The sequence below is a fragment of the Trichinella spiralis genome (assembly GCF_000181795.1).
Source record: "Trichinella spiralis strain ISS 195 chromosome Unknown Scfld4, whole genome shotgun sequence".
NCBI lineage: Eukaryota > Metazoa > Nematoda > Enoplea > Trichinellida > Trichinellidae > Trichinella > Trichinella spiralis.
In genome coordinates, this window is record NW_003526943.1 from 7,106,967 (window position 1) to 7,120,268 (window position 13,302).

Consider the following 13,302-nt stretch of genomic DNA (forward strand, 5'->3'; position numbering starts at 1 on the left):
CTCAAACCTATTGTACACTTTCAAAAAGGGGGAATGGAAAAATACAGTTCGATTGAATATTGCAGAACAACAAGAAACACTTTTTGAAAATGAAACGGCATTCTTATTATTAGATTTTTTTTCTTTCACAATTAATTCATAATTATAAAAAATAATCTGAAACATGCACAACTTTGTACTGAAGTGAAATTGAAAAATTTTAAGTCAAAGTAAAGTCGAAAAAATTTTCAATTTACATTCAAAAGCAGAAAACTTACGTATTCTTCAACTTCTTTGAGCCACTCGTAGCATTCTTCGTTGTAGTCGAGATTGTTGGCCTTGCACAGATCATAGTAAGCATCTTCCCAATGGCCCAGCATCCTTAACCACCACAAAGCCGTAAATGAACGTTTCAATTCAACAAAATGCTCACCGATTCGCTTTTCCGCGGTATTTGTAAGCAATGGCGGCGTTCGGATTCAAACGAATCGCCTTGTTGCAATCACGAATAGCTGCCATTGGCTTTTTCAAATTCACCAACACTCTGAAAGTTATTTCAAAAATGGACAATCTTACAATTGCTGCATACTATATTTGAGAAGAAAAACAAATATGATTTCTACAACACATTATGTATAATGCTGCAAAAAATTAATATTGAAAAAATAATCTTACCCAGCCCGACGACCGTACAATAAAGTTGACACTGGATTTAAGCAAATCGCCTCTGAATACAAGTCCAACGCTTTGTCATAATCCCCTTGAAAGATATAATTTCAAACGTTAAGAAAAAAGCAAAATCAACCTTTTAAATACCGTTCTTAGCTGCTTCCATTGCTTTCTGCTGTTTCGCATTGGAATTATCAATCATCTCTTCGGTTATCTGAAATATTTCAAAATTGTCCACACCATCAAAGATATAATATTGTTTTCAATACTTCGACGTTTTCATCACCAAATGGAAGAAACATTTCGTCTTCGGGTTCCATCACCTTGACATTACTGAATTCTACACAAAACAGATTTAGTGGAAAATAAAAGTAAAATTGGACATTTGAATTCAAATTTGATTTGTCGAGAATCAATGCATACGAAATTGTCTCAACGCGTCTAAAACCATTTACACAATAATAATAATAATAATATATACCGTACCCAGTTCTGATTCGGACGAGCTTTCCTCTTCTTGTTCAGCTCTTTCCTGAAGTGAAATGACAATTATGAATTATAAACCAGAGAAAATGATATTCCACTTCGAAATCCTACCTGTGCATTGTTAGCAGCGTTGTTGTTTTCTGGCGGCGGAACTGTTGCTCCCAAACTAGAAAAAAATAACTGCAATCATGTGAAAAAAACTGAACAAAAATCCAAAAGAAAAATGAGGGGAAAAATTCTCGTTGACGTTGTTGAAAAATGTCAACAGTTAATGATCATAATAAATTTTTAACTTGATCAGCTAAATCAAAAGCACAACTATTGGAATGTTGTTCAACAAATTTTATAAATACTGCTGGGAGATGAGCACTGAAATTATCATACGGAACACAGAAAGCCGATACCTTTCCAAGTATTCTTTGTAGAATGAAATACGCGAATTGTGGAGCAAACTTGGGTATTTCTTGCACTGTTCCACAAAACTGCGCAGCAAGTTCACTTGTTCCTTAGTGATCATCTTTTCGTGCACTGTATTAAAACAAAATTTCACAAATTAATTATCTGGCTGAACGTGAAATTTATGAAACAACTCTTCATAAAAGTTGAATATAAATGAAAACGAGGTGACTATTTCAAATTTTTAAAATAATCCCTTAACAACATGAATCTAATTCTTCTTTTCTACAATAATATAAAATGCACAATTCCCTATTTTCATTGGTAAAAAATTAATCATCGCGTTGTTTTGAGAACTATAATCATCAATTGAAAACTGATGAAAACACAATAAATGTTATTTTGTGTAATAATATTAAAAAAAATAAAATTAAATCAAGTGAGATTAAATGAAAGAACTGCATAATGCGATTAACTGAGGACGATCTAGCCGATAAGATGGTTCTATAGGTATCAATGTGATTTTCATGCTTTAATGCAATGCGTCGATTTACTGTAACATCAAAATAAGAAAAATATCAAAACTCTGTTTTATCAATAAGAACTTAATCATTGTAAAAATTCTTTAGTAAATTCAGAGTTGTCAAAATTTTCAACTGAATTTTCTATTCAACAATAACTAAGTTGTCAAAAAAAATTTTTTTTTTTCGAATACGTTACACAATACATTATAATATTGTTGAAATCTGCTTAAATTTCCAAATAACGTTGTTATTTCATAACGCAAAGTTTCGGTTCAATATTAATGAAAATGTCATATTTACCAAGATACACAGTAAAATATAATTAGGGATTAAATTTATTTTTCAAAAAAAGGGAAAAAAGTGTCGACTGTAAATAGGATACGTTAAGATATAAAGCTATTAAAATTGTAATTTAATGTGACAAAATGAACAGAAAATGATGTCTTTAATTTATTTTTTTGTACAATTTCATTTACTAATTCAAATGAAATACTACTAACACAATCTGTTTTCAGTACAAATAATTGAAGTGAAAGTAGTAAAAACGAGGATGTTTCGGTATTTATATTTTTTTCAGTTAATTCAATACTTCAAAATACTGGAATTATTGAATAATTAATCTAAAATGCTAAATGTACGAGAGATTATTGTTTTTTAGAAGCTACAGGAAGAAAAAGTTTACTTACAAGTTACAGTTATTGATATTTAATATAATTCAGCCGAATGGCAGAATACAATTTGGTAGAAAGTGAAATACCGTTAAAGTTTCCCAAAATCATCATAAAAAATACAATACGATTTCAAACACAATTTTCAAAACATAAATATATGTTTTATTAATGAAATGGAAACATTTCCTCGACTAATAAATTTTTTAAATGTTAAACGGATATTCACTTCCAGGCATTCTATAAGTTCATCAAATTTTTTGTACGAATATGATCAATAAATAAATATATTCAACTGGAAAAAAATATTTTTATGAATATTCAAAGGAAAAAGAAAAAAAAATTCAACATTCTTAAATTTTCATTTGCACATCATGATTCATTTTCAAATGCAAAAAATTCACTTCCATGAACAGAAAAGAACATCATTATTATTATCTTGGATAAATAAATGCAGGAATGAATAACATATTATTCGCAGATAACTGCATTATATAAGGGATGCATTTACAAGTTAAAAAAAACAGCAAAAACTGAAAATGAAGTGTCACGAGGTGATGGTGATGAATAATTAATTAACAGACAGACTAGCTAGCTGGCTAGCCCGCTATATTTTCAGATTTAATTAAATAAAAAACAAAAACAACATTGCCTTTTCCATGCACCCAAGATCACTACTGGTCTGCGGCGTTTTTGTTCCGCTTAATTTTTCGTCTGCTTCTTTTCTGCTCTTCACGTCCGCTGTCGTCTGAAGTTGGCAAAGATCCGCTTGCTGTTGCTGCTGAAGAGCGGCCACGCCTTCTTTTCGACAAATGGTCACTTCCATTGCTGTGCACTGTTTCCGACGATTCGGCCGGGGTATGAGAAGCTGAACTACCACTACCGCTGCTACTGCTGCTGCTGTTACTACTAATACTGTTACTAGTAGTAGCATTCGAGCCTAAATTTGGTATATAATTTCAAATTAATCACAAACAATGAATATTGTCGTTAAAGGCTGCTCACTTTCTGATTCGCTTCTTCTTCTTCTTTTCTTGTTACTTCTTATCTTCTCCTTTTTTACTTTCCTCTTCCTCTTTCCAGTAGAAAAATCGCTACTCTCGCTGCAGCTATTACTACTAGTGTCAACAGTGCTTCTACTGTCGCGCATTCTTCTTCTCCTGTAAGTACCGCTTTTACTTGAAGCACTGCTAACGCTGGTAACAGGCGACGACGCTGTAGACTTGCTGTTGTTGCTGCTGCTGCTGTTGCTATTACTACTGTGACTACTACTACTACTACTACTACTATTACTACTACGGCTACGGATACTTCCAATTCTACTGCTGCTACTAGTGCTGCTAGTGCTGCTGCTGCCGCTATCAGCACTTGTGGAACGATGCCTGCGTTGACGTCGACGATACGATTCCTCGTATACTTTTCTCGACCGACGACGATTATTAATACTACGACGACGCCTTTTATTATAAACCAACCCATCATCATCTTCACCAACATCACGAATACGCGATCGTTTCCTGCGTCGACTGTTACTTTCAGAAGCTGACGTGGAAACCGACCGTCGACGTCGACGCTTCGATGACGCCTCAGACCCTCCAGCACGTCTCCAAGAATGACGCTCTGGAGACGCTGCTGCTGATCGCTCTTCTGACAATTTCTTCGGCTGGTCAGTCGATTTGACAGACAAGCCAGGACTGAGACGATGTTCCGGCTTGATGACTGCCCGCTTAGGGCGCAAATCCAAACCCAAAGCCGGATGCTCGTTTTCGCTTTCACTGCTACTAGCCGCGAAACAAGCCTGCTTGCCGATGCCGACCCTAACTTGCTGCGCAACTTCTTCAACAGGCTTGTTAGCACGTTTAAGCAAAGCGTTGTTTTTCATTTTCACGTACTGTTTCAACTGACGACTGATCAACGATTTGCTCGCTTGACGCTTTTCTTCCGTCAACAATGGTTCCACTGAACTTTTTTTCACTGACAAATCCACTGGCATATTCACAACACTACTGGTGCTACTGTTGTTACTGTTGTTGTTGTTGTTGTTGATGATGATGCTGTTGTCGGTGCTAATGATGTTGCTGTTGTCACTGCTGCTGTTGTTGTTGTTGACGTTGTTTTGGTTGTTGTTGTTGATGATTGGAAAGATACTGTTTCCACTGATCTTGATAATGTTCGTCATGTAACTGCTATCAAAGTTGCTAGTGATGTCACTGACAGACGGCACTTGCAGCACTGGTGGCGGCGGCGGTGGACCGACCGGCATGTCTATATCCTCAGGTCGAACTTTTGTCTTACGACCACTATTGGCCCAGGTCGAGGTGTACGTTGCATTCTGATTGTAGTACGTTGTGTATGTAGCATAACCATAACTGTAATTATTGTAATATGATAAACTTTGATTCCACATCTGAGCATTATCGAATAACTCTTTTCTACTTCCATCGTTTGGGGTTATTCTTTGGCCATCTGCACTGGGAAAGTAAGCCGGCGAGCCGTCAGTCACTTTCACTGGCATCATCATATTTCCAAAAGAGTCAACAGGATGCAATGGCTGCATGTTCGCGCCTAACGGAAATACTGGCTTTCCCTATAGTAGAAAGAAATTAAAGTCTATAATTGTCAATAGTTTACAATTACTTGCAGAAGTATAGCCATTAAGTTGACCACTTAACTGATGTCTTAAAAATCAGAAGAATAATTCAAAAATCAACAATTTGCATAAAATACCGATTACAACAACAACAAAATGTATATTTGCAACATGTACAACATATATAAATTAACATTGGGAATGTACTCCTAAAAGTAGAAAATATTCAGCTGCACTTATTAACCGAACACTTCATTGAACATTTGCATGTGAAAAAATCATATATCTTTTTCACACTTAGCCACACAATTTCTATAGCTTCATTCAAATGAGTCAATCTCTCAAATATGACCATTTCCATTCCCGAAGTAAACAAATAAAATGACATGAAATTGCTTCGTTAAACTTGTAATGTTAACTTAAACTTTAAAAAAATATTGCTTACTTGACTATCCACAGGAACAATTGCCGTATTGTTGGGTCCAGTAGGAAACACTGGCATTCCATCCTCACTAACGGGAAATACTGGCTGGTTATTCTGATCAACAGGAAAGATGGGTTTATTATCTGGTCCAAGAGGAAATACCTAAAAATATGAAAAATAAATAAATATTAATAACGTAGACAATGTACATTAAGTAAACACTGCACATCTGCATTGCAACACAATATTTCTACAAAAATTTCATCTCAGAATATAAATGAAACTTTTTTCATTTGAAAGCATAATTCTGAATGATAAAAATAGCTGAGCATTGATAAACTTAACGCACTGTTCAAAATTTGCATGCACAAACAAACCCTTTTTCCTTCTGGTCCAAACGGCAACATTGGCTTGCCGTCAGCATTTACTGGGAATTTTGGTCGACCTTCTTCATCAGTAAATAAAGTGGTTGCCTTCAAATCCTGATCTTTATCATCTTTGCTCATCACATCGCTACCTGTGTCTAACTGATGCGCTGCTTCAGGTTCCGCAGCTGATGAACTTATTTTTTCTACAGATGATGCAGCCAAATCCAGCAATGATGATGACTCCGAAGCAACTGCATGTAAATCTGGATTTTCAATTGGTGCTTCGGGAGGTGGAGGTGGTGATTCCAGTAGTGGAAGAGGTGATTCTAATAGTGGAGGTGGAGGTGGAGATGGAGGTGGAGGTGGAATGTCGTCATCAGCAACAGCAGCTGTAATTGCCAAATCAGCCTTATAATTGCTGCCATCTTTACCAAAATCTAAACTCAGAATCTGATTTTAACAACATAATTACACATTGCATACAATATAAATTACATTTCGAACTTACAGAAAGACTAGAAAATACGCAACAATTGGAATACTTGAAGAATACTTTACTTAAAAGATAAAATATTCCGTAAAACACTGCTTGCTCATATTTAACTTTCATTTATTCTACACAAAGTTATTAACTACGGTTAAGTTCGATTTTAAAATGGTCAATTTCTTTTCATAACATATGCATTTCTTTTTTCCTTTGTTTTCATTTATCAAAGTATCAGCAGTAAAAATATTTTCTTACTAATATCTTATCAGCTGACAAAAATAAAAGTATAAAGTTATAATTTTACCAATCAACTAATAACATTTATCGCCAGAACTCAAAACAAAAGCAAACATGACAATATCATGTGCGGAAAAGCAAATCCTAACAAAACATTTTAAATAAATAAATAATAAAAATTTTTACCTGTGGCAGTATTGTCCCACAAAACAAATTCGCCATCTGGTCCTTGATAATACCAATAACCTTCTAAATTTTGCGCGTACCATCGCATCTCATCGTCGGTGTAATAACTGAACTGCGCATCAGAATGTTGAAATGTCAAACCGTGACAATAGGAAGTTGTTGTTACAGATGGTGTAGAATCATCAATGCTAGCCGGTTGATATGATATATTGCTGATTACTGTATCGCTCCAATTTTGAGAAGTAAATGCCATCACTAAAAATTTATCAAATTAAGTAAATCATCATCCCACATATTATAAAAATATATCAATCACTAGAATATTACTATATTCAGATATACTTTCTATGTTAAATATTTAATTAGTGCTATCACGGCATGTATTTTTAAAAAACTTCATAATTTCATGTACAAAACATGCAAATATTCATAGAGCCACTTGCAACTTTCATAACTACGTTCTTCAACGTACATACCATGCAGATAAAATGCAAGTCTTATCCTAATTTGAATAATTACCAAAAATAAACTAATCTGAAAAGCAGCTTTCGTTTCCTAATTTTCGTTGTCAGAGTTAACAGCAATCATCCCACATAAAGTAAACAAAGCTCAAATTTAGCACCCTGAGAAAAACATTAAGAATTTTATTCACTCAATGTATTTTATTCCCATAAATATTTCGTACAGTGATTGTAAAACATAAAAAAAATAAAATCAAAAAACCCTAAAAAACAAAACAGTAAAAATATATCTAAAATGTCTTACATAATTTTCTCAAATCAAAACTTGTTCCTTTGTTAGAGGACATATTACAGTTCAACTATTAACAATAAAATAGGTAACCGTTATTAAAAATTCTATTGTTATACTTATTGCGTAAAATTAATAAAAACGAATTTTTTCTATTAAACAATATTAACATAAAACAAAAAAATAATATTATTGTAATTATCAAGTGATAAAGTTCAAAAAAACGAAATACTTTACAAAGCCCAACAGACTGCAGGCAGGCACGCTAGGTGGACAATCGCACTTCTAAAATGGAATAAGTTTAACAATGAAAAAACAGTTGGACGCGTAAGGCGTGCAACGTTAGCCTCACAAAACCAAAAAAGTGAAGAATGTAAGCAACCAACAAGTTCTGAATTAACACAGGCGATTTATCGCTTTGGGAAAGCATCATTGACTGAATATACGCTGAAATCGGTAATTTTAAATTTATGCGGGCTTCTCAGCGAAGTTCACCTCAGAAACTGGAATAACTTACTCATGTTACATAAATCCAAGAACAACTGGCTAAATTAAATATTAATGAGCAAAAATTAACACACAACCTGCGTACTCTATTACAGTTGGGTATCAAAATTACACTTTTAATAATCAAGATTAAACTACAGTATTGTTCAAAGATTTTTATTGACAAAAATTACGTAAAAAATAAAATTTAAATATTATTAAAAACTAAATAAAAATTGGTTTTATGAAAATAAACACTCTTGAAAATTAAGTATCACGTACAAATGATAAATTTTAGCTGTGGGCGTGATCAGAAATTTGGAATCAACCAATCAGACACACCGCACGTTTATACGTGTACCTGTTTTATTTTTTAATTGTACTACGTATATATAGTCAACAGTTTTGAGAAATTCAAGAGTATTGGACTGTATATTTATTTTCGTGACAATTTCATTTAGTTTGAATTGCTTTCGAATCTTGTTTTAAAGTTATGATAACCGAATAAGAGAATTGGTTAAAGTTTGAAGCGTCGTTGAGAATGGACAAATTTGTTCTCTTAAACAAGTAATGAACAAAATAAATAATAAAAAGATCTCAAAAATAAAACTGCAAGACTATCTAAAAAACAATCATTAAAATAACATGTGAAGTTAGCATACATACACAATCGAAACAAAAGGTCGACAGTACGATGACGTCATCACCACGTTTTCACTTTCCGATCGTCAGGTTTTATTAAGTCTATTGTTATTACAGTAAGTATTTTAAAAATTTGTGAAGTACTTTAATTTATATTTTTTATTATGTATGTATATTTATTTTTTTTTGCCTTTTTATTTCAACAAATTATTAATTGGTGTTGGATGCAGGCTACAGTAATCTTTACTCTTTCAAATGTTACTGTATAACTTTTGTAGAATGCTCATTATTTTGAATTTAATGGTTGATCACTTGTGTGTCTCTAGACTTTTTCTGTTTGCATTTTATACGTTTTCATTGGGCCCTTTTGTTACTGAACTGCTCGTGGCTGCCGATTCATACGTACCAGTCAGAAAGGTGGACATCAGCAAAATTTGCCGCACCAGTTCTGCCTGCAGTGCATTGCCAGCTAGTTGTGTGGAATGTGAATTTCCTTCGGATTGTCATTATGGCCAGGAAGTTAAGACGTTGTGTAAAGCTAAGCACAATTCAACTTGCTTAGGGGAGCGTCAGTTTGAACGAAGCGCGAACTGTCGATTTTGTTACTTAACCGAAGCTAGATATCATCACTGCGAAGCAGTTTTCAACTGTAGCTCCTATGCACCTCCGTTGAGCAATCAGATTCCTGTGGTATGTTGGGTTGATGAAACGGTAGTTTGTATGGGTCGTCGAGTATTTTACAAAAAAGTGCCATGTAATTGGACAAGCGGGTACAGATGGTGGAAAGCTTTGGTGTTGAGTATCACGTTGGGTGGTTTCGGTGTGGATCGATTTTATCTTGGCTTATGGCGGAGCGGACTTGGAAAATTGTTCAGTTTTGGCGGTCTTGGAATTTGGACAATTATCGATGTTGTTTTAATTGCAGTTGGCTATGTTGGGCCGGCTGACGGTTCAGTTTACATGTAAAATTTTGTATTGTCATTTTTATTCATCAGATATTTGATTAGTTATTTCTTTTTTTTTGTAATAGCTGTCTGTAGTGATTGCTTAAATTTATTATTAAAATATATGCTTGACAGGAAAAATTACATTTTGAAAACTTTGTGATTTTCAAGATTGCACTTTGCGTATCCTCACGTCAGTCACAGAAACAGTTCAGTAAACGTTATATTAAGGAAAGTAAGGCAAAAGCAGATTTCGTGAAAAGCAAATGTTTTATAGCTACATGATCTGAAACCTGTTTATGCAATGATATTATTTGATTTTAAATGTAATTATTTTTCTGTTGTTTAGTATTAAAGCAACTGCTCTTTGTTCAATTGTCAGATTTATTTTTTGCCACAATGCTATTGAAAACTGCATAACGTGACGTGTTTTTCGTTTTTCTTAATCATCTAACATTGAAAAATTGTCATAATTCATCATTTTTGATCAGTTTCAGTTTGCTGTTATTGATGGAGTTGAACGACACAAAAGCTGGTATGGAAGGTCTGGATAAAGTAATGATGTTTTTATGATCCATTGCTGTTTTGTTTTATTATTTTTTAATTTTGTTTAGGAGGCGATCAACGCATTGATTCGACAATGGTCGAAAGGTTCAAGATTTTACGAACATCAGTTGAAAAGAAAAAGCCGCATTGACGAACGCTTGAAAAAAATGCAGGCGTCAGTTGAAAAAATGGGCGCTATGGAAATTCATAATTCCGAGTTGAAGGTAAATTAAAATAGGTTGTATTTTGTGTTTATTTTTATTATTTTTGAAAATAAATAGATGGATAGAGTAGTGGCAATGTTGGAAAGCAATCGAGACTTCACCCACACGATTTTTCACGTAGATATGGATGCATTTTATGCAGCGGTGGAGATGCGCGACAATCGTTCTTTGAGAAACATTCCCATGGCAGTAGGAAGCAATTCGATGCTTGTAATATTGATTAGTTATATTATTTTTTGTGTTATTTGATTTTCCATTTTATAGAGCACTTCAAATTACGAAGCTCGTAAATTTGGAGTAAGAGCAGCTATGCCGGGTTTCATCGGCAAAAAATTATGTCCTCAGCTTACAATTGTTCCGTGTAATTTTGAAAAATACAGTGCAATTAGTCGTGAAGTTAAAAATATTTTAAAATTATATGATCCGAATCTGTGTTCCGCAAGTCTTGACGAAGCGTATATGGATGTGACTGAATATCTCGTTCTTCGACAATCACAAAATACTCCAGTTTTTCATCGGAGTGTTCATTACACGGGTGAATGCGACTGCCGGTGGCCGTATAAATATCTTCCATGTTGTGTTTTACGTGAAAGCACGAAAATTTCGAGTGAAATTTGCAATGAATGTGGAAAACTTTGTATACATGTGGAAGATGAAGTTGCTTTTGGAAACAATGCAGAGGAAGTGGCCAGGGAAATTCGATTTTTAGTGGAACAAGCAACTGGTCTGACCTGCAGCATTGGTAAGATAGAGATATTCATATTGATGTTTTATATAATTCAATGCATAATTATTTGTTTAATTGAAAAAATATTACTATGCAAATTTTGAACGCTTTCAGGTATTGCACCAAATTCAATGCTGGCGAAATTAGGCTCAGATATCAATAAACCCAATGGACAATTTCACATGCGAGCTGATCGTAATTTCATTGTTGATTTTCTTCGAAATTTGCCCATCCGTAAAGTAAAACACAGTTTTTATTTCAAATTTATTTAAAAATTCATTATTAGTAAAAAAAGAATTTTGTTGTGAGTAAATTGCACAAAGGGGAAATTCATATTGTGAAATATTTCAAGGTATGCGGTATTGGTGCAGTTACTGAAGCTCTTCTGAACGGTTTGGGCGTGTCCACTTGTGGAGAACTTTACCAAAGGCGTGGCATTCTTGCATTGGCTTTTTCTGAAAGAAGTGCTATTTCATTTTTGCGCATATCGTTGGGAATAGACGACGAATTTTGTGACAAGTATTAAATTGTCGTTAAATTTTATGGGATTTTTCTTTTTTTAATTATCATTGTAGAGATGACGAAGTGGCGTCAAGGAAGAGTATCAGCACTGAGAGGTTTTTATTTGAAATATATTTATGGGGTTTATTTATTTATTTTTTTTTATTAATGAAGTTGCATTTAGAACATTTTCCGAAATTAGTGAACCTTCACGTCTTTTGGCTGTTTGCCGCAAACTGTGCAACAGTCTATCCGAAGATGTTATTGAAAGAAATTTGAAGGTATCTAGGAAGTGGTATAATTTACTTTTATTTTTCTTAAATACGACCTTTGTGAATTCATACGGGCAGGTGAATGGCCTCTATTTTTTCACCTGTGAAATGACTTGCCATTTTTCTATAAATGGAAATAAAAGCAATTTTATTGTAAAAATTGCTTTTGTTGAAATTGTTGAAAAAAGCACGAACTTGTAAAAATATCCGTACTTGTTTATGATAAATAAAATTTACATCTTTTTGTGAAGGTGAACAATGGGAATGAATAATTTTTCCAGGGGAAAACGGTCACGTTGAAGGTGAAGACGATCGACTTCGACGTTCGAACTCGCGCCAACACTGTCGATCGATATGTACAAGCGGCGGATGAAATCTACAACATTGCTTCTTCCCTGTTGCAAGAAGAAATCCGAGCTCGATTGCCAAATCCGTTGCGTTTGAGATTGATGGGTGAATTATTAATTATTATTTACCATTTCATTGATCGAATCGACCAACTTGCATTTTTTAGGTGTTCGTCTGAGCACTTTGCAAGAGTCCAAGGTGGAAAACAACAATTCATTGGATCGATTTGTTAAAGTGGATAAAGATTTGTCTTACGAGGAAGAGGATTTGGATCACAGTAAGCCTTGCTGTTCGAAATCTTCAGATTTGGTGGAAATGTTCGAATGTCCAATTTGCAATGTCCAGAAGAAGCAGGTGAATTTGACCGCTGTCAACCGTCACATTGATCTCTGCTTGAACAAGTCGATTATCAAGCAAGAGTTGGCGAACGAGGGTTCTGATTCGGCTGCGACGTGTTCGAAAAGAAGAAAATTGGAATTGAAAAAGCGGATCAAGTCCAAAAGCATATTGGATTATTTTTCCCCGTGCTAATTAACCGACATCTCCATAGGTCTACAGGGTTATATATTGAAATTTTTTTCGGGTAATTTCAAAATCACGGGTCAATATGTGAGATTTTGGGAAAATTTTTCTTCAGCTCTGTCGTTTCGATCCGAAGAGGAAAAATTTTTGTTTTTATCAGTAAACAAAAGATCGAATATGCAAACAAAATTTGCTCAGTTTTGTAGTAATACATAGATTTGAAAAGTACATTTATTTGAAAGACCGACAAAGTAGTGTCATTAAAAATTTGTCGTCGTCATGATAAGCTGATTTAGTTTACGTGCTTGCATTTTCTTTCGGGCATG

At 34.1% G+C, this 13,302-nt stretch overlaps 3 protein-coding genes across 3 annotated transcripts; 1 reads left to right on the forward strand and 2 right to left on the reverse strand.

Moving 5' to 3' along the window:
- Positions 1-408: 408 nt before the first annotated feature.
- On the reverse strand, positions 409-1,651 carry Tsp_01716 (Hsc70-interacting protein). The gene is made up of 7 exons (XM_003377508.1): positions 1,539-1,651; positions 1,246-1,300; positions 1,135-1,180; positions 918-988; positions 796-862; positions 655-739; positions 409-523 (listed from the first exon to the last, which is right to left on the reverse strand). Exons 1-7 carry the CDS (start codon positions 1,649-1,651, stop codon positions 409-411), a joined length of 552 nt encoding a protein of 183 aa, XP_003377556.1.
- Positions 1,652-3,396: 1,745 nt separating this feature from the next.
- On the reverse strand, positions 3,397-7,267 carry Tsp_01715 (putative CAX-interacting protein 4). The gene is made up of 6 exons (XM_003377509.1): positions 7,075-7,267; positions 6,114-6,367; positions 5,758-5,850; positions 4,871-5,309; positions 4,091-4,681; positions 3,397-3,590 (listed from the first exon to the last, which is right to left on the reverse strand). Exons 1-6 carry the CDS (start codon positions 7,265-7,267, stop codon positions 3,397-3,399), a joined length of 1,764 nt encoding a protein of 587 aa, XP_003377557.1.
- A 1,677-nt stretch (positions 7,268-8,944) lies between these two features.
- On the forward strand, positions 8,945-12,985 carry Tsp_01714 (DNA polymerase kappa). Its single transcript, XM_003377510.1, has 12 exons — positions 8,945-8,982; positions 9,171-9,854; positions 10,334-10,391; positions 10,451-10,606; positions 10,664-10,816; positions 10,871-11,348; positions 11,448-11,572; positions 11,686-11,852; positions 11,909-11,950; positions 12,019-12,115; positions 12,388-12,559; positions 12,621-12,985. Exons 1-12 carry the CDS (start codon positions 8,945-8,947, stop codon positions 12,983-12,985), a joined length of 2,535 nt encoding a protein of 844 aa, XP_003377558.1.
- The last annotated feature ends 317 nt before the right edge of the window (positions 12,986-13,302 follow it).

Coding starts and splice junctions, on each gene's coding strand:
- Tsp_01716 (XM_003377508.1), bottom strand. CDS start 1,651: ATGATCACTAAGGAACAAGTGAACTTGCTGCGCAGTTTTGTGGAACAG. Junction 989..1,134: donor CTCGTCCGAATCAGAACTGG/GTACGGTATATA, acceptor TGTTTTGTGTAG/AATTCAGTAATGTCAAGGTG. Junction 524..654: donor TTGTACGGTCGTCGGGCTGG/GTAAGATTATTT, acceptor AATAACTTTCAG/AGTGTTGGTGAATTTGAAAA.
- Tsp_01715 (XM_003377509.1), bottom strand. CDS start 7,267: ATGGCATTTACTTCTCAAAATTGGAGCGATACAGTAATCAGCAATATA. Junction 5,310..5,757: donor TTGTTCCTGTGGATAGTCAA/GTAAGCAATATT, acceptor TTTCTACTATAG/GGAAAGCCAGTATTTCCGTT. Junction 4,682..4,870: donor TATCAAGATCAGTGGAAACA/GTATCTTTCCAA, acceptor AAAAAAGTTCAG/TGGAACCATTGTTGACGGAA.
- Tsp_01714 (XM_003377510.1), top strand. CDS start 8,945: ATGACGTCATCACCACGTTTTCACTTTCCGATCGTCAG. Junction 8,983..9,170: donor TTTCACTTTCCGATCGTCAG/GTTTTATTAAGT, acceptor TAACTTTTGTAG/AATGCTCATTATTTTGAATT. Junction 9,855..10,333: donor GCTGACGGTTCAGTTTACAT/GTAAAATTTTGT, acceptor GATCAGTTTCAG/TTTGCTGTTATTGATGGAGT.